The following is a 24,581-nucleotide window of genomic DNA, read 5'->3' as shown; positions in this document are numbered from 1 at the left end:
GGTTACACTTTTTAAAGTGTAATACTTTGTGTGGCCTCCGGAGGCAGAAGCTATACACCCAATTGTCTGGGTCTCCCAATAGGAGCTAGAAGAAAAGGAATTTACGGTAAGTAAACAAAATTCCCTTCTTCTTTATCATTCCTATGGGAGACCCAGACCATGGGTGTTTAGCTTCTACCTCTGGAGGACACACAAAGTACTACACTTAAAAGTGTAGCTCCTCCCTCTGAGCTTATACACCCCCTGGTGAGCAGACCCAGCCAGTTTATCGCTTTGTGTTCAGAAGGCATACATCCACACATGCATTCTCATATGATTTTTTCCTTTTGGAACGAGATGAAGAGTTCGGGTCCATATCTAGACCCCCGGCATGTCCCTTCTCACCCCACTGTGTCGGCGGTGTTGTAAGGTTGATTCTTAGGCTGGAGCCTTACATGCCGTGCTCCTTCACCATCCCTCCTGGGCTCTGGCTTGAAGTGGGAGCCAGCACGGTCTCTATGCTTGGCAGGAGACCGGTCTCCATCCGCAGCCCTTCAGGACCCTGCTGGAACGGAGCGCTCATCCCCAGGGACCTGGCCCTGCGTCTCAGAAGCTAAGTACCTGAGACGTTTATATTTCGGGGTCCCTGTACTTTATCGTTGGGGGAGAGTGTGCTTATTATGTTTACTGACATTTCCGGCGGGTTCTCTAGCTGTCGCCTGAGAACCGCGCCGATGGTGCCTGCGCGTCGGCCGCGCTGCTCAAATTTAGGCCCCGGCTTCGCCGGAGGCCTAGTTTCTGTTTCACTGCCCTCGCATGTCACTCATGCAGAGGGACAGGCTCGGCTCCTCCCGGCGGCCGTTCTGTACAGGGGAGGGACACTCCCCACTGCAGTGTGTGTCCCCTCCTCTGTAGGTCTCAATGGCCCTCCAGATCCCGCTCCTCAAGCAAGTCCTGCCCCCTCTCTTCGCTCCGGCGGCCATTTTTTCAGCGTTCTCTCTGCGATCAGTCATTGCAGCGCTGGTTTGCAGCATCCCTGCTGAGGTGCTGTGCTTGGGGGTCCGGGCTTCGGGATCTGGAGGGCACACAACACCGCTCCAGCGGTCTGGTAAGCCACAACCGGTCTCCGGTTGTGGACTTCTGTATATAATCTCTGGCAGAGCCCCCACTCCAGCAGCATGTCTCACACGAGGAGCAAGGCCCCAAAGCTTTATGCTGTATGCGCTGCATGTAAGCTCCTGCTGCCTGAACAGAGCACCTTTTCACATTGTGATGCCTGCTCTAACTTGGCGGTGCCATAGCCTGGAAGTCTCACCCCCAGTGGTCTTTCAGGCTGCTCCTGCTCCTGTGGCTGAACCCCCGGCTTGGGTAGAATCCTTTTCTAGGTCTATCTCCCAGTGCTTTGCTGAGTCCATGGGACTTCTGTCCAGGACTCTGATGAATATGCATCAGCCCCCTTCACAGGGTGCCTCTGCTGATAGGGGTCTCTCAGGACCGGAGCTCACAGAGGATTCATCATCAGGGCCCAGACCCCGTCCTCCTGAGAAGAGACGCAGGGTTCCCTCTCCCTCCTCCTCCCCTGGCTCTGATTCCAGAGCTGACTCGCAGGATGAGGAGGATGCCTTTACAGGGGGCTCGGAGGCTAACTCCATGTACCCCATTGATCTGTCCGAAAGTGACTCAGATCTTAGTGACTTGATTGCTTCTATTAATTCTGTACTGGATCTCAATCCGCCAGTATCAGAGGAGCAACCCTCTCTGGCAGAAAAGCACCAGTTTACCTTGCCTAAGAAAGCAGAGAGTGTGTTCTTTAACCACTCCAGTTTTCAGGCCGCTGTGACCAAACCCAGGGCCTGTCCTGACAAACGCTTCCCAAAGCGTGGTTCTGATGACCGTTTTCCCTTTCCACCTGAGGTGGTCAAGGAGTGGGCTCACTCCCCAAAGGTAGACCCTCCGGTGTCTAGGCTCGCAGCCCGGACCGTTGTGTCGGTGGCTGATGGCACTTCCCTCAAGGATTCCACTGACCGCCAGATTGACCTTCTGGCCAAATCCGTGTATGAAGCGGCGGGGGGCGCGTTTTCTCCGACTTTTGCAGCAGTGTGGGCTCTCAAAGCCATCTCTGCTTCTCTAGAGGAGATGCATTCCCTCACCAGGGAATCTATGCCCGAAATGGATGCCTTAACTTCCCAAGCTTCGGCCTTTTCATCCTATGCCATGTCAGCCATGCTGGAGGCTTCTAACCGCACTGCGGTGGCTTCGGCTAATTCCCTCGCTATCCGCAGAATCTTGTGGCTTCGAGAGTGGAAGGCAGATGCTTCTTCAAAGAAGTACCTTGCTGGGCTCCCTTTTGCTGGGTCCCGGCTGTTCGGAGAACAGCTGGATGAAATTATTAAGGAAGCAACTGGCGGGAAGAGTACTTCCATGCCACAAACCAAAGCCAGGAAACCTGCCCAGGGTAGGAATCAGTCGAGGTTTCGCTCCTTTCGTTCCTCCAACTGGTCGTCCTCTAAGCCCTCGGCCTCGTCCGCTAACTCAGCCAAGGACCAGAAATCCAACTGGCGCCCAAAAGCGCGTCCACAGAAGACTGCAGGAGGTCCTGCCACTAAGGCAGCGTCCCCGTGACTATCTGCCCGCTCCAGCAACGTCCTTAGTCGGTGGCAGGCTCTCCCACTTTGGCGACGCTTGGTTTCAACACGTCTCCGATCAGTGGGTGAGAGATATCATCTCCCACGGCTACAGGATAGAATTCTCTTCCAGTCCGCCAAACAGATTTTTTTCTCTCAACTCCCCCCTGCTCCAAGGCCGCCGCCTTCTCACAGGCCGTGGCAGCCTTGTAGGCCAATGGAGTAATTGTACCGGTTCCCGCTCGGGAACGGTTCAGAGGTTTCTACTCAAATCTCTTCCTAGTTCCCAAAAAGGACGGTACCTTCCGGCCCATCCTGGATCTCAAGCTTCTCAACAAGCATGTTAAGGTGCGGCACTTTCGCATGGAGTCTCTGAGATCAGTCATTGCCTCAATGACTCAAGGGGATTTCCTGGCGTCCATCGACATCAGAGATGCCTATCTGCATGTGCCAATTGCAGTTTCACACCAGCGTTGGCTACGTTTTGCAATCGGAGAAGATCATTTCCAATTTGTGGCTCTCCCCTTCGGGTTGGCCACAGTCCCTCGGGTATTCACCAAGGTCATGTAAGCAGTGATTGCGGTTCTGCACCTACAGGGGTTGGCAGTGATTCCTTACCTGGACGACCTTCTAGTCAAGGCTTTATCCAGCGCAGACTGTCAGCGAAGTGTCTCGCTCACTCTCGCCACTCTAGCCCAATTCGGGTGGCTGGTCAATCTGCCCAAATCAACTGTGACTCCGACCCAGAGTCTCACGTACCTAGGGATGCAGTTCGAGACTTTGCCGGCACTTGTGAAGTTGCCCTTAGTCAAACAGCAGTCCCTCCAACTGGCGGTGCGCTCTCTGCTGAGGCCCCGCCGTTATACCCTCAGGCGTCTGATGCAGGTGCTGGGTCAAATGGTGGCGTCAATGGAGGCTGTTCCCTTTGCCCAGTTCCATCTGCGTCCCCTGCAGCTGGACATTCTCCGCTGTTGGGACAAGCGGCCTTCCTCCTTACACAGGTTAGTGGCTCTGTCGCCACAAACCAGGAGCTCTCTTCAGTGGTGGCTTCGGCCTCTCTCCCTGTCCCAGGGCCGCTCCTTCCTGGCCCCATCCTGGGTGATTCTCACCACGGATGCCAGTCTATCCGGCTGGGGAGCGGTATATCTCCACCACAGAGCGCAGGGCACTTGGACTCCGTCCGATTCAGCCCTTCCAATCAATGTGCTGGAAACCAGAGCCGTGCTTCTAGCTCTCCTAGCTTTTCACCACCTGTTGGCGGGCAGGCAAATTCGAGTCCAGTCAGACAACGCGACAGCGGTTGCCTACATCAATCACCAAGGCGAGACACGCAGCCGCCTAGCAATGTTGGAGGTACAACGCATCCTTCAATGGGCGAAGGACTCCAAGTCCACCATATCCGCAGTCCACATCCCAGGCGTAGAAAACTGGGAGGCAGATTATCTCAGCCGTCAAACCGTGGACAGTGGCGAGTGGTCCCTGCACCCGGCAGTGTTCCTGTCAATCTGCCGCAAATGGGGCACCCCGGACGTGGACCTAATGGCATCCCGTCACAACAACAAGGTTGCCGTTTACGTGGCTCGCTCCCACGACCCTCAGGCATTCGCCGCGGACGCACTGGTTCAGGACTGGTCCCAGTTTCGTCTGTCCTACGTGTTTCCCCCTCTAGCTCTCTTGCCCAGAGTTCTGTGCAAGATCAGAATGGAGGGCTGTCGAGTCATCCTCATTGCACCGGACTGGCCCAGGCGAGCTTGGTATCCAGACCTGCTCCATCTGTCCGTAGAGATGCCGTGGCATCTCCCGGACCGTCCAGACCTACTCTCACAAGGTCCGTTCTTCCGCCTGAATTCTGCGGCTCTCAAATTGATGGCGTGGCTCTTGACGGCTTCTGGTATTCCTCCTGAAGTCATCTCCACCATGACTCGGGCCCGTAAGTCTTCCTCCGCTAAGATCTATCACAGGACTTGGAAAATTTTCCTGTCATGGTGTCGCTCTACTGACCATCCTCCTTGGCCATTCTCTTTGCTGACCCTTCTGTCTTTTCTACAGTCCGGTCTGCAGCTAGGACTGTCCCTCAACTCTCTCAAGGGACAAGTCTCAGCTCTGTCAGTACTGTTCCAGCGGCGTCTCGCTCGGCTGGCTCAGGTCCGCACCTTCATGCAGGGCGCGTCTCACATCAATCCGCCTTACCGGCGGCCCTTGGATCCCTGGGACCTTAATTTGGTTCTCACGGTTTTGCAGAAACCCCCCTTTGAGCCTCTTAGGGAAGTCTCTTTGCATCGTCTTCAGAAAGTGGCTTTTCTGGTGGCCATAACTTCCCTCAGGAGAGTCTCTGATTTGGCCGCGCTCTCTTCGGAGTCACCTTTTTTACTGTTTCATCAAGACAAGGTGGTTCTCCGTCCGACTCCGGACTTTCTTCCTAAGGTGGTCTCCCCTTTCCACCTTAACCAGGACATTACCCTACCTTCCTTTTGTCCGGCTCCTATTCATCGCTTTGAGAAAGCGCTGCATACTCTGGATCTGGTGCGGGCGCTCCGGATCTGTGTCTCGCACCGCTTCTATTAGGCGGTGCACTTCTCTTTTTGTGCTAACCACAGGTCGGCGCAAGGGTCTCTCTCCTTCTAAGCCGACCTTAGCCCGTTGGATCAGATCGACCATTTCGGACGCCTACCAGAGTTCTCAGGTGCCTCCCCCGCCGGGGATCAAGGCACATTCGACCAGAGCTGTTGGTGCCTCTTGGGCTTTCAGGCACCAGGCTACGGCTCAACAAGTCTGTCAGGCTGCCACTTGGACTAGCCTGCATACCTTTTCGAAGCACTACCAAGTGCATGCTCATGCTTCGGCAGATGCGAGCTTGGGCAGACCCATCCTTCAGGCGGCTGTCGCCCATTTGTGAAGTTAGGTTTTGCCTACTTCTTACTTTGTTCGGTTTATTTCCCACCCAGGGACTTCTTTGAGACGTCCCAATGTCTGGGTCTCCCATAGGAACGATAAAGAAAAAGAGAATTTTGTTTACTTACCGTAAATTCTTTTTCTTATAGTTCTGTAATGGGAGACCCAGCACCCTCCCTGTTGCCTGTTGGCACTTTTCTTGTTCCGCGTGTTATCACCGGCTGTTGTCGTGGACAGAGTTTCCGGTTGTTCCGGCTATTGCTCTGTTCTACTTGTGGGTGGCTATTCTCCTTCAGCTTTTGCACTAAACTGGCTGGGTCTGCTCACCAGGGGGTGTATAAGCTCAGGGGGAGGAGCTACACTTTTAAGTGTAGTACTTTGTGTGTCCTCCAGAGGTAGAAGCTATACACCCATGGTCTGGGTCTCCCATTACTGAACTATAAGAAAAAGAATTTACGGTAAGTAAACAAAATTCTCTTTATTTCAGTTGTCTTCTTAATTGCCTTCTATTTCCAGTTCTGGCACTGAGGGGCGCTATCCTGCTCGCTCAGTGCCAATCGCATGACCCCTGGGTGCTGTGGCCGCTGGCATCCACTGATGTCACGTCAGCTCCCGGGCTCTGAAAGTTGACGTTATATCAGCAGCTGCAGCCGCCTCTGATCCTTAGTGACTGGGCTGTAGGCGGTGATCAGGAGAGGAGTGTTTACTTACCATCCTGCAGCTATGTGCGGGGCCTGCACCAGGAGCGAGAAGAGAGGAGGAGGAGTCATGTCAGGTGAGTATGTTATCGCAAGGGGGTTGGGGTGGGAGGATGAGCAGAGCGCAGTGTGCCACTGCAAAGGATTATGAGAGTGGTAGGAACTGAGCCCAGTCAAGTCAGGAGAGAGATTAACCCCATCAGAGCTGGAGCCAGCAATGAGGATGTGCTGCTAGAGCACGTGAAATACAGCAATAATACCTAAAATATAACTTTTAATAATTCCTCTAAAAATAGGGAAGGATCACCTTGCCTATGCATAAAAATCAATTCAGGGAATAAATCAACTGCTGGAATTCTCCAGACTTAAAGGAGAAACCAGCAAACCCTGTGAAGTAGCAACCACACCTCAAAAACACTTGGTGTTGGCAAATATACATTTAAATAATCAACCAGATGCACAGTTTTCACAACACAGCTGCTTATTCACACTCTGTTGATATCACTAGCAGCAGCGTCATCCATCAGATTATTAACCACCAGTTAAATAATAGCAAGAAGTCCTGAATAGACCCCAGCCACCAGTACAATTAAAGGTCATTTCACAACTGGTTGACACTGAAAAACAATATCCAGGGATGCAATACTCATTGGTTAACCTGATGCTCTCTATCAGGGAACAATCTCACCCATATCCTGGTATCTTGTTTCCCAGAAGGTCAGTGTGTCATCATATTCGGCGTAATCCAAAAGACCTTCATCAAGCAGGTCTAGGACCCCTTATGAATAGACCCACTTTTCCTCTCCCAGACTCTCCTTCTCCCGACGCGTTTCCTGTGTATCATTCATCAGGGGAGCATTAAGGAGTAAACCTGAACTGGGTTAATCTATAACAAAATGAGAGGGTTTTAGTTACGGCCCCCAAAACATGAACCTCCCTCCATGTAAGAGGAGACATAAAAGAATAAACAGAGCGACTCACCAGGCGGTCACAGCGCTGGTCCTGTATGCTGTGCACCGCCGCTCAAAAGTAATATCTTTTTAAATGATCGCCACTCTGCCGCCGGCGTCTGACATCACTTCCGTCGCCGCGCCCACCACTTCCGCCCGGTGGAACGCATCTGTGGAACGCTATTGCGTCCCACAGGAAGCGGTCATCAGAGCCTTCCGGCGAGCTCCCCGTGTCATCATAGTGACACAAGGGTGGGCGTGCAAGACGCCCAGCGGTCCGCCCCCTTTACTCGGTAGGGATAGCGCCGCCTGCATCACATCAATGCACATGCGCTAAGTCCGTAATCGGACTACCCCGACCATATGGAAATATGAGTGATAGACAATAACCGCACATCACCCGGAAATATTATTGGTAAAACCAACGATACTTTTAGCGGGCAGGACCGCTTAGAATACCAGATGACATGGTCCAGTTTTCAAGATTATGCAAATCAAAAATAGTATGGATAACAGTGCAGAGGTAAAAAAGGAAAATGAATAAAACTCCAGACAAAAGAAAGAACAACAGACAGTGGCAGGTGTTACAACATAAATCAATGTAACTTATTCTATACAACAACAATGGATCACAATGGTTCAGAGAGAGGCATTGGAGATTGACACTGGATGCCCAAGCATGGATAAAACTAACAACTCCATCAATAAAGCTCAGGGGGAAGCATAAGCATGAATATGAGAGATGGAAAGACAGTGGAGAGAACTAACAACTCCATCACCGGCTATACTAATCTAATGAATTCTAGCCCTACCTGGCTGCGGAGGTCGGCACCCTATTAGGACGGTGAATGGCACCCCCGCTCGTCCGGTGGCTGTCCCTCCTATCTGTCACTGTAGGACTTATCTCACAAAAAGGGTGCATAGGAAATACATTCATTGAGACCATGGGGATGGACCGTTTTTAGTTGAAATATCCATCTACATTCTTTCTGGAGGATTTTTTTATCCCAATCTCCCCCTCGCCTCAATGGAGAAACAACATCAATCCCTTGAAAGGTGATTTGATTGATGTCACCCATATGATGAATGTTCAGATGTTTTGCCAAGGGAGTGTCATTTCCAACTCTTATGTCTCTCAGATGTTCTCCCACCCTTCTTCTGAATTCTCTCCTGGTCTTCCCTATGTACTCCAATCCGCAAGAGCATGTGACCTTGTATATGACTCCCTTGGTGCGGCAGTTTACAAAGCAACGAATATCATATTCCTTCCCTGTATTGGTACTCCAGAATTTCTTGCCCACTTTGTCCACACTGCATGCCACACATCCACTACAACGATGGCAACCTTTCGGACCATTTTTGAGCCAATTACATCCAATGTTCCTATTATCCACAAAATGACTGAGTCAGCCTGTCTTGTAGTGATCTGGCTCGTCTAAAAGTGATCTGTGGTTTTTCTGGCACCAAATTACCAATGTCAAGGTCCATCTTCAAGATGGACCAGTGTTTCTCCAATACCTCTCTCATGGCCCTTGATCCATTGTTGAATGTTGTGATAAACCGAACTAAATCGGTAGCATCATCCTGTTTAGGTGGTGGATATAACAGAGTTGGCCTGCTGATCCTGTTGACCTCTTCACGTGCCTTTTTTATGACTGCGATTGGGTACCCCCTATCGCGAAATCGATCCTCAAGGTCGTTGAACTGCAGCACACATTTCTCTTTGTTAGAACAGTTTCTTTCTTTGTCGCTCTATTGGGAGACCCAGACAATTGGGTGTATAGGCTATGCCTCCGGAGGCCGCACAAAGTATTACACTAAAAGTGTAAAGCCCCTCCCCTTCTGCCTATACACCCCCCGTGCTCCCACGGGCTCCTCAGTTTTTTGCTTTGTGCGAAGGAGGCAGACATGCACGCATAGCTCCACAGATTAGTCAGCAGCAGCTGCTGACTATGTCGGATGGAAGAAAAGTGGGCCCATATAGGGCCCCCAGCATGCTCCCTTCTCACCCCACTTTTGTCGGCGGTGTTGTTAATGTTGAGGTATCCATTGCGGGTACGGAGGCTGGAGCCCACATGCTGTTTTCCTTCCCCATCCCCCTTAGGGCTCTGGGTGAAGTGGGATCCTAACGGTCTCCAGGCACTGAGACCGTGCTCCATCCACAGCTCCTGAGGACCCTGCTGGATAGGAGCCGAGTATCGTTCAGGGACATGGCCCTGCTACTTTGAGGTACTCTGTGTCCCCGTGGGGACCGCGCACAGCAACACTCCAGCATTGCTGGGTGTGCTAGTGCACCGGGGACCGCGGCGCTGACCGCGTTTGTGCCATTATACACTGCAGCGTCGCTGAGTGTGTTTGTGTATGGGGACTACCGCGCTGACCGCCGCTGCCATTGTTATTACTGAGGCGCGACTGGGACTGTTAGTGCGCCGGGGACTCTGCGCCGGCCGCGCTTATAACTCGAGTCCCCGGCTTTTGGGCCTAGTCTTTTTCTTCCCGCCCCCAGCCCTGCCAGTCAGGGGAAGGGCGGGACGCTGTACAGCACGGCAGCACTGAGGGCTGGAGCATGCTTTGCATACTCCACCCCCCTCACTGTGCACAGTGGGGCACCAGTTCCCGCACTTTCTGGGTCACGCCCACGGCTCCCTCCTCTCCTCAGGACGCCGGCAGCCATTCCTGTCAGTTCCTCGGACGCTGCAGAGGGGAGACAAGCTCTGGGGGACCCAGGCAGGGATTCTGGTGGCCACACAACCGCTTTAAGCGGGCGGTAAGCAGCACCTGAGGTGCTGGCCCCACTTGTGCAGAAGTGTAATTATAGTTTATATGTTTACAGGCTATACTTTACACTGTATGGTGCACAGTTGATTTCTGGCTATATACCCTGTTGTGTTGCTCAAAGGAGACAACAACATGGCGCCCACAAGAAGCAGGGGTGCCAAAACACAGGCTTACTATGCTGCCTGCGCCGCATGTACAACCTCGCTACCGGCAGGTTCCACTGACCCTCATTGTGTGCACTGCTCGGCCCCTGTGGCACTTACTCAGCCGGAGCCTCTGCTAAGGGGGGCCCAGGGGGAACAACCAGCTAACACTGTCCAGGTGACAGGGACGGAGTTTGCAGTTTTTACTGACAGACTTTCTGAGACTATGGCTAAGATTCTAGAAGCTTTGCAGTCCAGACCGGTATCTCAGACCATGGGCACTGTGGAATCACTGCCCCCTGGTTCCCCTTAGTTGGAACAACAATGTTCCCCCGGGGTGTCTCATAGATCCCAGGGTGAGGTCTCTAACACGGACCGCAGTCCCAGACCACCTAAGCGAGCTCGCTGGGAAATCCCCTCGACCTCATCACATTGTTCAGGGTCTCAGAGGGATGACTCTGTATGATGAAGCGGAGGTAGCTGATCAGGATTCTGATCCTGAGGCCGCTCTGAACCTTGATACTCCTGATGGTGACGCCATAGTGAATGATCTTATCGCGTCCATACATCAAATGCTGGATATTTCTCCCTCGGCTCCTCCAGCGGAGGAGTCAGCCTCTCAGCAGGAGAAATTCCGTTTCAGGTTCCCCAAGCGTACAACGAGTATGTTTCTGGATCACTCCGATTTCAGAGAGGCAGTCCAGAAACACCGAGTTTGTCCAGATAAGCGTTTTTCCAAGCGCCTTAAGGATACACGTTATCCCTTCCCCCCCTGACGTGGTCAAGGGCTGGACTCAGTGTCCCAAGGTGGATCCTCCAATCTCCAGACTGGCGGCTAGATCCTTAGTTGCAGTTGAAGATGGGGCTTCGCTCAAGGATGCCACTGACAGACAGATGGAGCTCTGGTTGAAATCCATCTATGAGGCTATCGGCGCGTCTTTTGCTCCAGCATTCGCAGCCGTATGGGCACTCCAAGCTATCTCAGCGGGTCAAGCGCAAATTGACGCACTCACACGTACGTCTGCGCCGCAAGTGGCGTCCATAACTTCTCAAACGTCGGCATTTGCGTCCTACGCTATTAATGCTGTCCTGGACTCTGCGAGCCGTACGGCGGTTGCAGCCGACAATTCGGTGGCAATACGCAGGGCCTTGTGGCTACGGGAATGGAAGGCAGATTCGGCTTCCAAAAAGTCCTTAACCGGTTTGCCATTTTCTGGCGACCGTTTGTTTGGTGAGAGACTGGATGAGATCATCAAACAATCCAAGGGAAAGGAAACATCCTTACCCCAGGCCAAACCAAAATTACCCAACAGAGGAGGGGACAGTCGAGGTTTCGGTCCTTTCGGGGTGGGGGCAGGTCCCAATTCTCCTCGTACAAAAGGCCTCAGAAGGATCAGAGGAACTCCGATCCATGGCGGTCTAAGTCACGCCCTAAAAAGACCGCTGGAGGTGCCGCTACCAAGGCGGCTTCCTCATGACTTTCGGCCTCCTCACACCGCATCCTCGGTCGGTGGCAGGCTCTCCCGCTTTTCCGACATTTGGCTGCCACAGGTAAAAGACCGTTGGGTGAGAGACATCCTGTCTCACGGTTACAGGATAGAGTTCAGCTCTCGTCCTCCGACTCGATTGTTCAGAACATCTCCGCCTCCCGAGCGAGCCGATGCTCTTCGGCAGGCGCTGGGCACTCTGAAGGCAGAAGGAGTGGTGGTCCCCGTTCCTCTTCAGCAACAGGGTCACGGTTTTTACTCCAACCTGTTTGTGGTTCCAAAGAAGGACGGGTCTTTCCGTCCTGTCCTGGACCTAAAACTGCTCAACAAACACGTAAAGACCAGGCGGTTCCGGATGGAATCCCTCCGCTCCGTCATCGCCTCAATGTCCCAAGGAGATTTCCTTGCATCGATCGATATCAAAGATGCTTATCTCCACGTACCGATTGCTCCAGAGCATCAGCGCTTCCTGCGCTTCGCCATAGGAGACGAACATCTTCAGTTCGTGGCACTGCCGTTCGGCCTGGCGACAGCCCCACGGGTTTTCACCAAGGTCATGGCTGCAGTAGTGGCGGTCCTCCACTCTCAGGGTCACTCGGTGATCCCTTACTTAGACGATCTGCTGGTCAAGGCTCCCTCTCAAGAGGCATGCCAGCACAGCCTCACCGCTACTCTGGAGACTCTCCAGAGTTTCGGGTGGATCATCAATTTTCCAAAGTCAAATCTGACACCGGCCCAATCGCTGACATATCTTGGCATGGAGTTTCATACCCTCTCAGCGATAGTGAAGCTTCCGCTGAACAAGCAGCGTTCACTACAGACGGGGGTGCAATCTCTCCTTCAGGGTCAGTCACACCCCTTGAGGCGCCTCATGCACTTCCTGGGGAAGATGGTGGCAGCAATGGAGCCAGTCCCTTTCGCGCAGTTTCACCTGCGTCCTCTTCAATGGGACATCCTATGCAAATGGGACAGGAAGCCGACGTCCCTCGACAGGAACGTCTCCCTCTCTCAGGCAACCAAAGCTTCCCTTCGGTGGTGGCTTCTTCCTACTTCATTATCGAAGGGGAAATCCTTCCTACCCCCATCCTGGGCGGTGGTCACGACGGACGCGAGTCTGTCAGGGTGGGGAGCAGTCTTTCTCCACCACAGGGCTCAGGGTACGTGGACTCAGCAAGAGTCCTCACTTCAGATCAATGTTCTGGAGATCAGGGCAGTGTATCTTGCCCTAAAAGCGTTCCAGCAGTGGCTGGAAGGCAAGCAGATCCGAATTCAGTCGGACAACTCCACAGCGGTGGCTTACATCAACCACCAAGGCGGAACACGCAGTCGGCAAGCCTTCCAGGAAGTCCGGCGGATTTTGATGTGGGTGGAAGCCACGGCCTCCACCATCTCCGCAGTTCACATCCCGGGCGTGGAAAACTGGGAAGCAGACTTTCTCAGTCGCCAGGGCATGGACGCAGGGGAATGGTCCCTGCACCCGGACGTGTTTCAGGAGATCTGTTGCCGCTGGGGGATGCCGGACGTCGACCTAATGGCGTCCCGGCACAACAACAAGGTCACGGCATTCATGGCACGATCTCACGATCACAGAGCTCTGGCGGCAGACGCCTTAGTTCAGGATTGGTCGCAGTTTCAACTCCCTTATGTGTTTCCTCCTCTGGCACTGTTGCCCAGAGTGTTACGCAAGATCAGGGCCGACTGCCGCCGCGCCATCCTCGGCGCTCCAGACTGGCCGAGGAGGTCGTGGTACCCGGATCTGTGGCATCTCACGGTCGGCCAACCGTGGGCACTACCAGACCGACCAGACTTGCTGTCTCAAGGGCCGTTTTTCCATCTGAATTCTGCGGCCCTCAACCTGACTGTGTGGCTATTGAGTCCTGGATCTTAGCGTCTTCAGGATTATCTCAAGACGTCATTGCCACTATGAGACAGGCTAGGAAACCAACGTCCGCCAAGATCTACCACAGGACGTGGAAAATATTCCTGTCGTGGTGCTCTGCTCAGGGTTTTTCTCCCTGGCCATTTGCCTTGCCCACTTTTCTGTCCTTTCTTCAATCCGGATTGGAAAAGGGTTTGTCGCTCGGCTCCCTTAAGGGACAAGTCTCTGCGCTCTCTGTGTTTTTTCAGAAGCGCCTGGCCAGACTTCCACAGGTACGCACGTTCCTGCAGGGGGTCTGTCACATCGTCCCTCCTTACAAACGTCCGTTAGAACCCTGGGATCTGAACAGGGTGCTGATGGTTCTTCAGAAACCACCGTTCGAGCCAATGAGGGATATTTCTCTCTCACGCCTTTCGCAGAAAGTGGTTTTCCTAGTTGCAGTCACTTCACTTCGGAGAGTGTCTGAGCTAGCAGCGTGGTCATGCAAAGCCCCTTTCCTGGTGTTTCACCAGGACAAGGTGGTCCTGCGTCCGGTTCCGGAATTTCTCCCTAAGGTGGTATCCCCCTTTCATCTCAATCAGGATATCTCCTTACCCTCTTTTTGTCCTCATCCAGTTCACCAATGTGAAAAGGATTTGCACTTGTTAGATCTGGTGAGAGCACTCAGATTCTACATTTCTCGTACGGCGCCCCTGCGCCGCTCGGATGCACTCTTTGTCCTTGTCGCTGGCCAGCGTAAAGGGACACAAGCTTCCAAATCAACCCTGGCTCGGTGGATCAAGGAACCAATTCTCGAAGCTTATCGTTCCTCGGGGCTTCCGGTTCCCTCAGGGCTGAAGGCCCATTCTACCAGGGCCGTGGGAGCGTCCTGGGCCTTGCGGCACCAGGCTACGGCTCAGCAGGTGTCAGGCAGCTACCTGGTCGAGCCTGCACACTTTCACGAAACACTATCAGGTGCATACCTATGCTTCGGCGGATGCCAGCCTAGGTAGGCGAGTCCTTCAGGCGGCGGTTGCCCACCTGTAGGACGGAGCCGTTACGGCTCTATTATGAGGTATTATTTACCCACCCAGGGACTGCTTTTGGACGTCCCAATTGTCTGGGTCTCCCAATGGAGCGACAAAGAAGAAGGGAATTTTGTTTACTTACCGTAAATTCCTTTTCTTCTAGCTCCAATTGGGAGACCCAGCACCCGCCCCTGTTTTTTTGTGTACACATGTTGTTCATGTTGAATGGTTTCAGTTCTCCGATATTCCTTCGGATTGAATTTACTTTAAACCAGTTTATAATTTTTTTCCTCCTTCTTGCTTTTGCACCAAAACTGAGGAGCCCGTGGGAGCACGGGGGGTGTATAGGCCGAAGGGGAGGGGCTTTACACTTTTAGTGTAATACTTTGTGCGGCCTCCGGAGGCATAGCCTATACACCCAATTGTCTGGGTCTCCCAATTGGAGCTAGAAGAAAAGGAATTTACGGTAAGTAAACAAAATTCCCTTCTTTTATCCTGGAAAATTGCCCCTTGGGGATGCCCCTCTTTTGAGACATCGGATGACTACTTTCCCACTGTAGCAACGAATTTGTCGCAGTTTCCTTACGGTGGGTACTGGTGGCAATACATCCATCACTAGTCTTTTCGATAAGGACATCCAGAAAGGGCAATTTAGATTCACTAGCTTCAAATGTAAAAAACAAGCCCAGGTTATTACTATTCAGTTCATTCACAAAGCAAGACAGTTCATTTTTTGTGCCCTTCCACAAGATAAAAATATCGTCAATAAACCTGCACCATAGCAGGATTTTATCTGTGGGTAAATTGGAATCGCCTCCAAAAACAACAGTCTCCTCCCACCAGCCCAGGGTCAAGTTTGCGTATGATGCCCATTGCAGTCCCCCTGAGCTGGTGGTAGAGTTGACTGCCAAAAGTAAAAAAAATTCCGTGTCAGGCAAAATTCCAAAATCTCCATTAAAAAGGCATTGTGTTCTTTATACTGTCTTCCACGACCCTTCAGAAAGTGTGCTACAGCTCTTAGACCCACTTCATGTTTAATTGAGGAATATAACGATTCTACGTCAATACTAGCTAAGATGACATCGTCATCAAGTGTAATACCTTCAAGCTTTTTCAAGAGGTCTGTCGTATCTTTCAAGAGCACGATCAAAGATAATATTGCTGAAATAACATAATAAATGTGTGGAGAAGGCCCATAATAGCAAGATTTAAGAGAAAAAAAAATCAGTTTTGGTTACTGCACAGCTTCTTTAATGATCCTTAGTTAGGGTACCTCCAGTTGCCTTTTAGGCAGATTGTGTTCAATTGCTTCCTATTTTTAACCCCTTAAGGACAAAACCTAATTTGGCATTTAGAGGGGTTATCCAGGCAAAATGAAGTGTTTACCAGTAGCTTGGTGGGTTAAATAAAAATCATGACACTACTCCCCTTTCTGGCACCTACTTGGAACTAGTGCAGGAAGTAGTCACTGCACAAAGCAGCTGGGACTTCTAATTGGTTGCCATGGGCAGGTGACTTGGGCAACGTCATCATTGACGGCACTGATGACGCTGCAGCATCTATCAGCTTCCCATGATTGTGCTGCGGGGAGCCGATAGTTCAACAGAGGGAGTGATCTGTCTATCACACTCTTCAAATGCAGTGATCACTGTTGACTGCAGCCTGTAATGCATTAATTGAGCCACTAGTAGCACTGACAGCTCTTCATCTATGCCCTCTGCTATGCCTGTGCTAACAGGGGAAATGGAAGGATGTTCTACTGGGGAAGCTCAAGGACCACGATGGTGATTAATCACGATCTTTTCAAACTTCAATAGAAAGTGGTGCGTCTGTTAGGATGTTAAAATGTAGTGATGTGCCAAAAAGATGTTAATCCGGGTCACATTATTTTGGCATAATACCTTTTTAACAGGGCTGTAAAATACTAGAATTCATATACAACTAGTAGACTTTTTGTTGCATATGGACCATTAAAAATATGCAGATTAGTTATGTCTTACATTGTATGCTAAGCAAGATGTTTTACTAAAGCCCTAATTTGGATTATTTCATGTATTATTTTTTTTTGTTGGTGTAATTTCCTCTATTTCATGTATAGATTACATTCTGATTGCCTTTTTACAATATTATTTTAGGCTCCATGGACTCTGCAGCACACCACACCAGAGAGTAACTGGCCGCATGAAGGGAAAATTGAATTTAAAAACTTCTGCTTGCGATACAGAGAGGATTTAGACCTGGCCCTAAAAAATATTAATGTCACTGTTCAGGGTGGAGAGAAGGTAAGTGTAATCTCATCAGGTAACGATAAACTCCTATATAGACAGGAGAACAATGCATGCAGATCTTCCTCTTTTTAACACTTGTGAACACTCAACTTTTCTGAATTTGTACCGGATCTTATGCGGACTTATCTTAAGTCACTATTCACAATCCATCTACTGTACTAGTCCCATGAATCTAAGCATGGAGAGGCCACCTGGCGAGGCTCCATCAAGGAGTAAACCAAACACTCTTTGAGTTTTAGGGGTTGTCTCCTTTCAGAATATTTTCATGATGTATACAGTTCTTAGAAGAAAAAAAAACTGCGCTTTACTTTTCCTTCCTGGGACCAGTTCTAAATCTCCGCCACTGATTTGTTTTGGCTACACTACTGTCATTGTGACTGTTGTGGTCAGTCAGTGCCTCATGTCATCCTCATGGGCAGAGCCGCTGAGCTCCTGTCATCCTCATGGGCAGAGCCGCTGAGCTCAGTGGCTCATGTCCTCTTCATGGGCAGAGTCGCTGAGCTCAGTGGCTCGTGTCTTCCTCATGGGCAGAGCCGCTGAGCTCAGTGGCTCGTGTCTTCCTCATGGGCAGAGCCGCTGAGCTCAGTGGCTCATGTCATCCTCAGGGGCAGTTCCTCTGAGCTCAGTGCTTCGGGTCATCCTCACGGGCAGTGTGTATATGCACACCAGCCCAAAGGAAGCCAAAATTACACTTTTTGCCTTGAATTGGGTGAGTGGAGCCCTATGGGTGTAATATATATGCAGACAATAAAATGCATATTCTGCCTAGACCTTACTTTAACCCCTTAACGACCCATGACGTACTGGGTACGTCATGGATCGTGTGCCGGTAAGCCCCGGGCGATCCGCGCACATATCAGCTGTTATCAACAGCTGACATGTGTGCCTGCTAGCCGCGGGTGGAATCGCTTCCACAAGCGGCCATTAACCCCTTACATTTCGCTGCCAAAATCTTGGCAGCAATATGTATATGGGCGCCGCCATGACAGTCACTTACCCCGCCCCCACCGGAAGTCACGTGACATGATCACGTGTCTTTCGGCGGTTGCCATGGTAGCACAGGGTCATGTGATGACGCCTGTAGCTAACATGACTCACTTCCTCTCAATGCCGGAATACAGCTGGCATTGAAAGTGAAGCAGCAAATCTGCAGTTCTCAGCTCTGTAGCTGAGATCTGCAGATAGTGCAGAGCGATCGGATTGCTGAGCGCTATAGCCCCCTAGGGGGACTAGTAAAATAAAAAAAAAAGTAAAAAAAAAAAGTTTTAAATAATTAAAAACCTAAAAGTTCAAATCACCCCCCTTTCACCCCATTGAAAATTAAAGGGTTAAAAAAATAAAAAATGCACACACATTTGGTATCGCCACGTTCAGAAATGCCCGATCTATCAAAATATAAAATCAATGAATCTGATCAGTAAACGGCGTAGCGGCAAAAAATTCCAAACGCCAAAATTACGTTTTTTGGTCGTCGCAAATTTTGCACAAAATGCAATAACAGGCGATCAAAACGTAGCATCTGCGCAAAAATGGTACCGTTAAGAACGTCAGGTCGAGACGCAAAAAATAAGCCATCACTGAGCCTCAGATCCTGAAAAATGAGAACGCTACGGGTTTTGGAAAATGGCGTAAAACGTGCGCCACGTTTTTTGGACAAGCTTGTGAATTTTTTTTAACCCCTTAGATACAAGTAAACCTATACATGTTTGGTGTCTACAAACTCGCACCGACCTGAGGCATCACATAGATACCTCAGTTTTACCATATAGTGAACACTGTGAATAAAATATCCCAAAAACTATTGTACGATCCCACTTTTTTTGCAATTTTTCCGCACTTGGAAATTTTTTGCCGTTTTCCAGTACACTATATGGTAAAACTTATGGTTTCATTTAAAAGTACAACTCGTCCCGCAAAAAACAAGCCCTCATATGGCAAGATTGATGGAAAAATAAAAAAGTTACGCCTCTCGGAAGAAGGGGCAAAAAAACAAAAACGCAAAAACGGAAAGTGCCCGGGGGCTGAAGGGGTTAAAATGGTGATTCAAAGTGTAGTTTACATACAAAATAGGGAAATTTTTAACTATTGAGGGGATTGTCTACTTGGATAACTAAATTAGCCATACACATCTGTTTAGTAACAGATACAACTTACTAATACCCTTCAGATATCCACAGTGTCCAGGTCTTCAGATAACCACTCCGGTCATGCAGTTCTGTGCCGAATGTGAATGGGGCTGGCTATCGCTCTCATTGGTGAGCCAGCCCCCTTTCTACCTATGCATCACATATGACAGATTCTGCTACACCTATTGAAATGCTTTAGTTAGCCAGTATGCTACTGTACTGGTCACTTGCTGTCATTTGGCAGAAATAAAGCTGAATTAGGGCACTTGGATTATTTAAGGTATATGAGTAAATAGTCTGTACATATAAAAGCAGGGCGTTATGTTTTGTTCTTCACTGGACAATCCCTGTAAAGTTGCATTTTTAGATGATCGATGCCTTCGAGTCTATCTTTGTATACTTACTTTTCTATTCTTCCATTTTGCAGATTGGGATTGTTGGCAGAACTGGAGCAGGGAAGTCTTCTCTTACACTTGGACTGTTTCGCATCAATGAGGCTGCCTCTGGGGATATCATTATAGATGGCTGCAATATAGCCAAGATTGGTCTCCATGATCTTCGATTTAAAATTACTATTATTCCACAGGTACCCCTCTTCTCTGGATATTTTTTTTGTTCTATGCACATATATTTATCCTTTTACTAGGCACCTTAGTACCTTACAGATTGCAGATTTTTGATCGCTCTTTTCTCTCCAATGGTTTTTAATGAGAGATTTTGCATCATAGTAAAATTGCAAAGATCACAAAAAGTGATTTATTACTTCTGTACAGTTGTTTAGGAGGCCATAAACACTGGGTTCTGTTCACATTTTACTTTTTGCACTTGTATGAAAGCTGGAATAATCTCCCAACATTTATGTTAAATGGGAAACCCCATTGATTGTCCTATCATTTTTCGTCTACAGGATCCAGTCTTGTTTTCGGGATCCCTTAGAATGAACCTTGACCCCTTCGAAAAGTATTCAGATGAAGAGATCTGGACATCCCTGGAGCTTGCACATCTTAAGAATTTTATTTCAGGTCTTCCCGACAAGCTCAACCATGAGTGTGCAGAGGGAGGGGAAAATCTCAGGTGAGATGTGCGATCAAGTAAAATCTTCCTATAGAGATCACAGAAAAAGGTGGATGTATTTACCAACACCAGGCCACAATATCAGTGCAACTAGGCTGCAACAGGCCGCCATGAAGGCAGAACAGGTGCAAAATACTGATGAAGCCACCACTCACACACCTACCATTGGTTCCATAGTATAAGGGATAATCTGCTGATCGCTAGGAGTCTGACACCAAGCATTTCCAAACTCTGGGCTCCCCAAATTTAGGACTGTGCAGCTCTGGCCTAATGGGGCTGTGCAGCCCTGTCCTACCCCAAGAATGGGACTGCGCAGCTCTGTCCTACCCCAAGAATGGGACTGCGCAGCTCTGTCCTACCCCAAGAATGGGACTGCGCAGCTCTGTCCTACCCCAAGAATGGGACTGCGCAGCTCTGTCCTACCCCAAGAATGGGACTGCGCAGCTCTGTCCTACCCCAAGAATGGGACTGCGCAGCTCTGTCCTACCCCAAGAATGGGACTGCGCAGCTCTGTCCTACCCCAAGAATGGGACTGCGCAGCTCTGTCCTACCCCAAGAATGGGACTGCGCAGCTCTGTCCTACCCCAAGAATGGGACTGCGCAGCTCTGTCCTACCCCAAGAATGGGACTGCGCAGCTCTGTCCTACCCCAAGAATGGGACTGCGCAGCTCTGTCCTACCCCAAGAATGGGACTGCGCAGCTCTGTCCTACCCCAAGAATGGGACTGCGCAGCTCTGTCCTACCCCAAGAATGGGACTGCGCAGCTCTGTCCTACCCCAAGAATGGGACTGCGCAGCTCTGTCCCCTACCCCAAGAATGGGACTGCGCAGCTCTGTCCTACCCCAAGAATGGCACTGCGCAGCTCTGTCCTACCCCAAGAATGGCCCTGCGCAGCTCTGTCCTACCCCAAGAATGGCACTGTGCAGCCCTGTCCGGTCCCACCCCAAGAATGGCACTGCGCAGCCCTGTTCTTACTGGAATAAAAGTGCACATGCTCCGCTGCATTCATTGTTTATAGTTCTGCTGAATAAAACGTTCATATATGTCCGGCAGTGTCATAGACTATGAATGAAGCAGAGGAAAAGAATGCACACCTCCACACCATTAAGGATGAGGCTGCAGAGCGCCATTCTCGGAGTTCCAGAGCTCTGATCTCATGATCACTTGTACCCCCAGTGATCAGCAAGTTCTGCCCTATCCTGTATATATTATGTCGTCACTTAGTTTTTTCTTTTCTTGTTTATAGCATTGGCCAGCGTCAGCTAGTATGCTTGGCAAGAGCACTTCTCCGTAAGACAAAAATCCTGGTGCTAGATGAAGCCACTGCTGCCGTGGACCTGGAGACTGATGGACTAATTCAGTCGACCATCAGAAAAGAATTTGAAGATTGTACTGTAATCACTATTGCTCATAGACTCAATACAATAATGGACTATACAAGGTATGGCAGGTGGAAGCATAAATAACACTCTGGGCTTCAGTCTGTGTGAAGACCACAGTTTCTGAACCACACACGGGTCCACAGTCTGGAAACTTATCTCAAAATGTGGACATGTGAAAATCGGTCTTAGTTGATGTGTAGAATCCCAAAAGGGATCATCTCTTGATTTTTACCAAAGTTTGACTGTTGTGGCACTTAAGGAATATTGACCACTTGGGGCGGCATTACACCGCATATTAGCCCCATGATGACCGCCTCACCCCCATATGCAGGAATGTCAGAGATGGCCAAGACAGTGACCCTGGTGATGAAGACAGATGTGGTTTCTAACCACTTATGTCTGATCTTCTGAATTCTACGTGGCATTTAATAAGTCTTACAAGTTTTACAAGTGTAAAGGAAATTATACATGACATAGGTTTCTAAATGTTTAGAATTATAAATCTGAAAATTATGACATGCAATTGTATGTAGACAATGGGATATAGGTCTGGACTGAGGCTGGACCATTCACACATATATGAACATGCTTTGATCTAAACCATCCAGTGCAGCTCTGACAGTATATTTATAGTTGTTAACCTGCTGGAAGGTGAACCTAAACCTCAGTCTCAAGTCTTTTGCAGCCTCTAAAATGTTTTCCTCCAGGAATATGTTGCATGTAGCTACATCCATCTTCCCATCCACTCTAACCAGCTTTCCGGGCCCTGCTGCAGAAAAGTCTGCCCACAGCATGATGCTGCCACCACCATGTTTGACAGCGTGGATGGTGTTTTCAGGGTGATGTGCAGTGTTAGTTTTCTGCAACACATAGCATTTTGCATTAAGCCCAAAAAGTTCTACTTTGGTCTCATCTGACCAGAGCACCTTTTCCACATACTTGCTGTATCCCCTCATAGCATTTGAAAACTGCAAATAGGGCTCCTTATAGCTTGCTTTTAATAATGCCTTTCTTCTTGGCTACTCTTCCATAAAGGCCACATTTATGGAGTATACGACTGATGCTGCATTCTCATAAGTGTGTGTTCTTTTATGCAAGAGAATTGGATCAATTATATTAGTGATACTTGGATCAAGCTATGATCACTTTGTCAAGGTTTGATTGGAGGTTCAGCATAGTATGATCCAATTCTCTCTGTTGACTTAATCGTATCACAGGTGAGAAGATGGAGATCAAAATGTCTTTCTTTATCGTTCCTTTGGGAGACCCAGACCTTGGGTGTTTAGCTTCTGCCTCCGGAGGACACACAAAGTACTACACCTAAAAGTGTAGCTCCTCCCTCTGAGCTTATACACCCCCTGGTGAGCCAGTCCCAGCCAGTTTATTGCTTTGTGTTCAGGAGGCATACATCCACTCATGCATTCTCATGATTTATTTTTTTTTTTCCTTTTTTGGAAGAGATTGAAGAAGTGCGGGTCCACGTCTGGACCCCCGGCATGTCCCTTCTCACCCCACTGTGTCGGTGGTGTTGTAAGGTTGATTTCCAAGGCTGGAGCCTTACATGCCGTGCTCCTTCACCATTCCTCCTGGGCTCTGGCTTGAAGTGGGAGCCAGCACGGTCTCCATGCCTGGCAGGAGACCGGTCTCCATCCACAGCCCCTTGAGGATTCTGCTGGACCGGAGCACTCATCCCCAGGGGCCTGGCCCTGCGTCCCAGCAGCACAGGGTGCCTCTAATGCTCTTGCTAAGGGTCCTTTAGGATCCCTATCCTCTGACCTCCGTCCATCGGAGCTCACAGAGGATTCATCATCAGGTCCCAGACCCCGTCCTCCTAAGAGAAGGCGCAGGGTTTCCTCTCCCTCCTCATCCCGCGGCTCTGATTCAAGAGCTGACTCGCAAGATGAGGAGGATGCCCTTACGGGGGGCTCGGAGGCTAACTCAATGTACCCCATCGATCTCGAGGGTGACTCAGATCTTAGTGACTTGATTGCTTCTATTAATTCTGTGCTGGATCTCAAATCCGCCAGTATCAGAGGAGCAACCCTCTCTGGCAGAAAAGCACCAGTTTACCTCGCCTAAGAGAGTAAAGAGTGTGTTCTTTAACCACTCCAGTTTTCAGACCGCTGTGACCAAACCCAGGGCCTGTCCTGACAAACGCTTCCCAAAGCGTGGTTCTGATGACCGCTTTCCCTTTCCACCTGAGGTGGTCAAGGAGTGGTCTCACTCCCCAAAGGTAGACCCCCCGGTGTCTAGGCTCTCAGCCCGGACCGTTGTGTCGGTGGCTGATGGCACTTCCCTCAAGGATTCCACTGACCGTCAAATTGACCTTCTGGCCAAATCTGTCGATGAAGCGGCGGGGGCCGCGTTTTCCCCGACTTTTGCAGCAGTGTGGGCTCTCAAAGCCATCTCTGCTTCTCTAGAGGAGATGCATTCCCTCACCAAGGAATCTATGCCTGAGATGGTTACCTTAACTGCTCAAGCTTCAGCTTTTTCATCTTATGCCATGTCTGCCATGCTAGAGGCTTCTCACCGCACTGCGGTGGCTTCGGCTAATTCCCTCGTTATCCGCAGGATCTTGTGGCTTCGAGAGTGGAAGGCAGATGCTTCTTCAAAGAAGTACCTTGCTGGGCTCCCTTTTGCTGGTTCCCGGCTGTTCGGTGAACAGCTGGATGAAATTATTAAAGAAGCTACTGGCGGAAAGAGTACTTCCATGCCACAAACCAAGACCAGGAAACCCGCCCAGGGAAGGAATCAGTCGAGGTTTCGTTCCTTTCGTTCCTCCCAACTGGTCGTCCTCTAAGCCCTCCGCCTCGTCCGCTAACTCAGCTAAGGACCAGAAATCCAACTGGCGCCCAAAAGCACATCCGCAGAAGACTGCAGGAGGTTCTGCCACTAAGGCAGCCTCCTCGTGACTCTCTGCCCGCTCCAGCAACGTCCTTAGTCGGTGGCAGGCTCTCCCACTTTGGCGACGCTTGGTTTCAACAAGTCTCCGATCAGTGCGTGAGAGAGATCATTTCTCACGGCTACAAGATAGAATTCTCTTCCAGCCCGCCAAACAGATTTTTTCTCTCAACTCCCCCCTGCTCCAAGGCCGCCGCCTTCTCACAGGCCGTGGCATCCTTGCAGGCCAACGGAGTAATTGTACCAGTTCCCGCTCGGGAACGGTTCAGAGGTTTCTACTCAAATCTCTTCCTAGTTCCCAAAAAGGACGGTACCTTCCGGCCGTCTTGGATCTCAAGCTTCTCAACAAGCATGTTCGGGTGCGGCACTTTCG

General features: G+C 50.2%; 1 protein-coding gene across 1 annotated transcript in view; it reads left to right on the top strand.

The window, feature by feature from the left end:
* Nucleotides 1–24,581, top strand: part of LOC142245330 (multidrug resistance-associated protein 1-like) — a 261,385-nt gene that overhangs the window by 217,845 nt on the left and 18,959 nt on the right. Inside the window, exons 28-31 of the mRNA XM_075317960.1 lie at nucleotides 16,573–16,719; nucleotides 19,279–19,437; nucleotides 19,759–19,925; nucleotides 21,172–21,366. Of these exons, the coding sequence (XP_075174075.1) occupies nucleotides 16,573–16,719; nucleotides 19,279–19,437; nucleotides 19,759–19,925; nucleotides 21,172–21,366 (668 nt within the window). The remainder of the gene's footprint in view (nucleotides 1–16,572; nucleotides 16,720–19,278; nucleotides 19,438–19,758; nucleotides 19,926–21,171; nucleotides 21,367–24,581) is intronic.

Source organism: Anomaloglossus baeobatrachus, chromosome 7, assembly GCF_048569485.1.
Source record: "Anomaloglossus baeobatrachus isolate aAnoBae1 chromosome 7, aAnoBae1.hap1, whole genome shotgun sequence".
Classification (NCBI taxonomy): Eukaryota; Metazoa; Chordata; class Amphibia; order Anura; family Aromobatidae; genus Anomaloglossus; species Anomaloglossus baeobatrachus.
The sequence above is the reverse complement of the archived record's forward strand: the minus strand, read 5'-3'. Positions and strand labels throughout refer to the sequence as shown.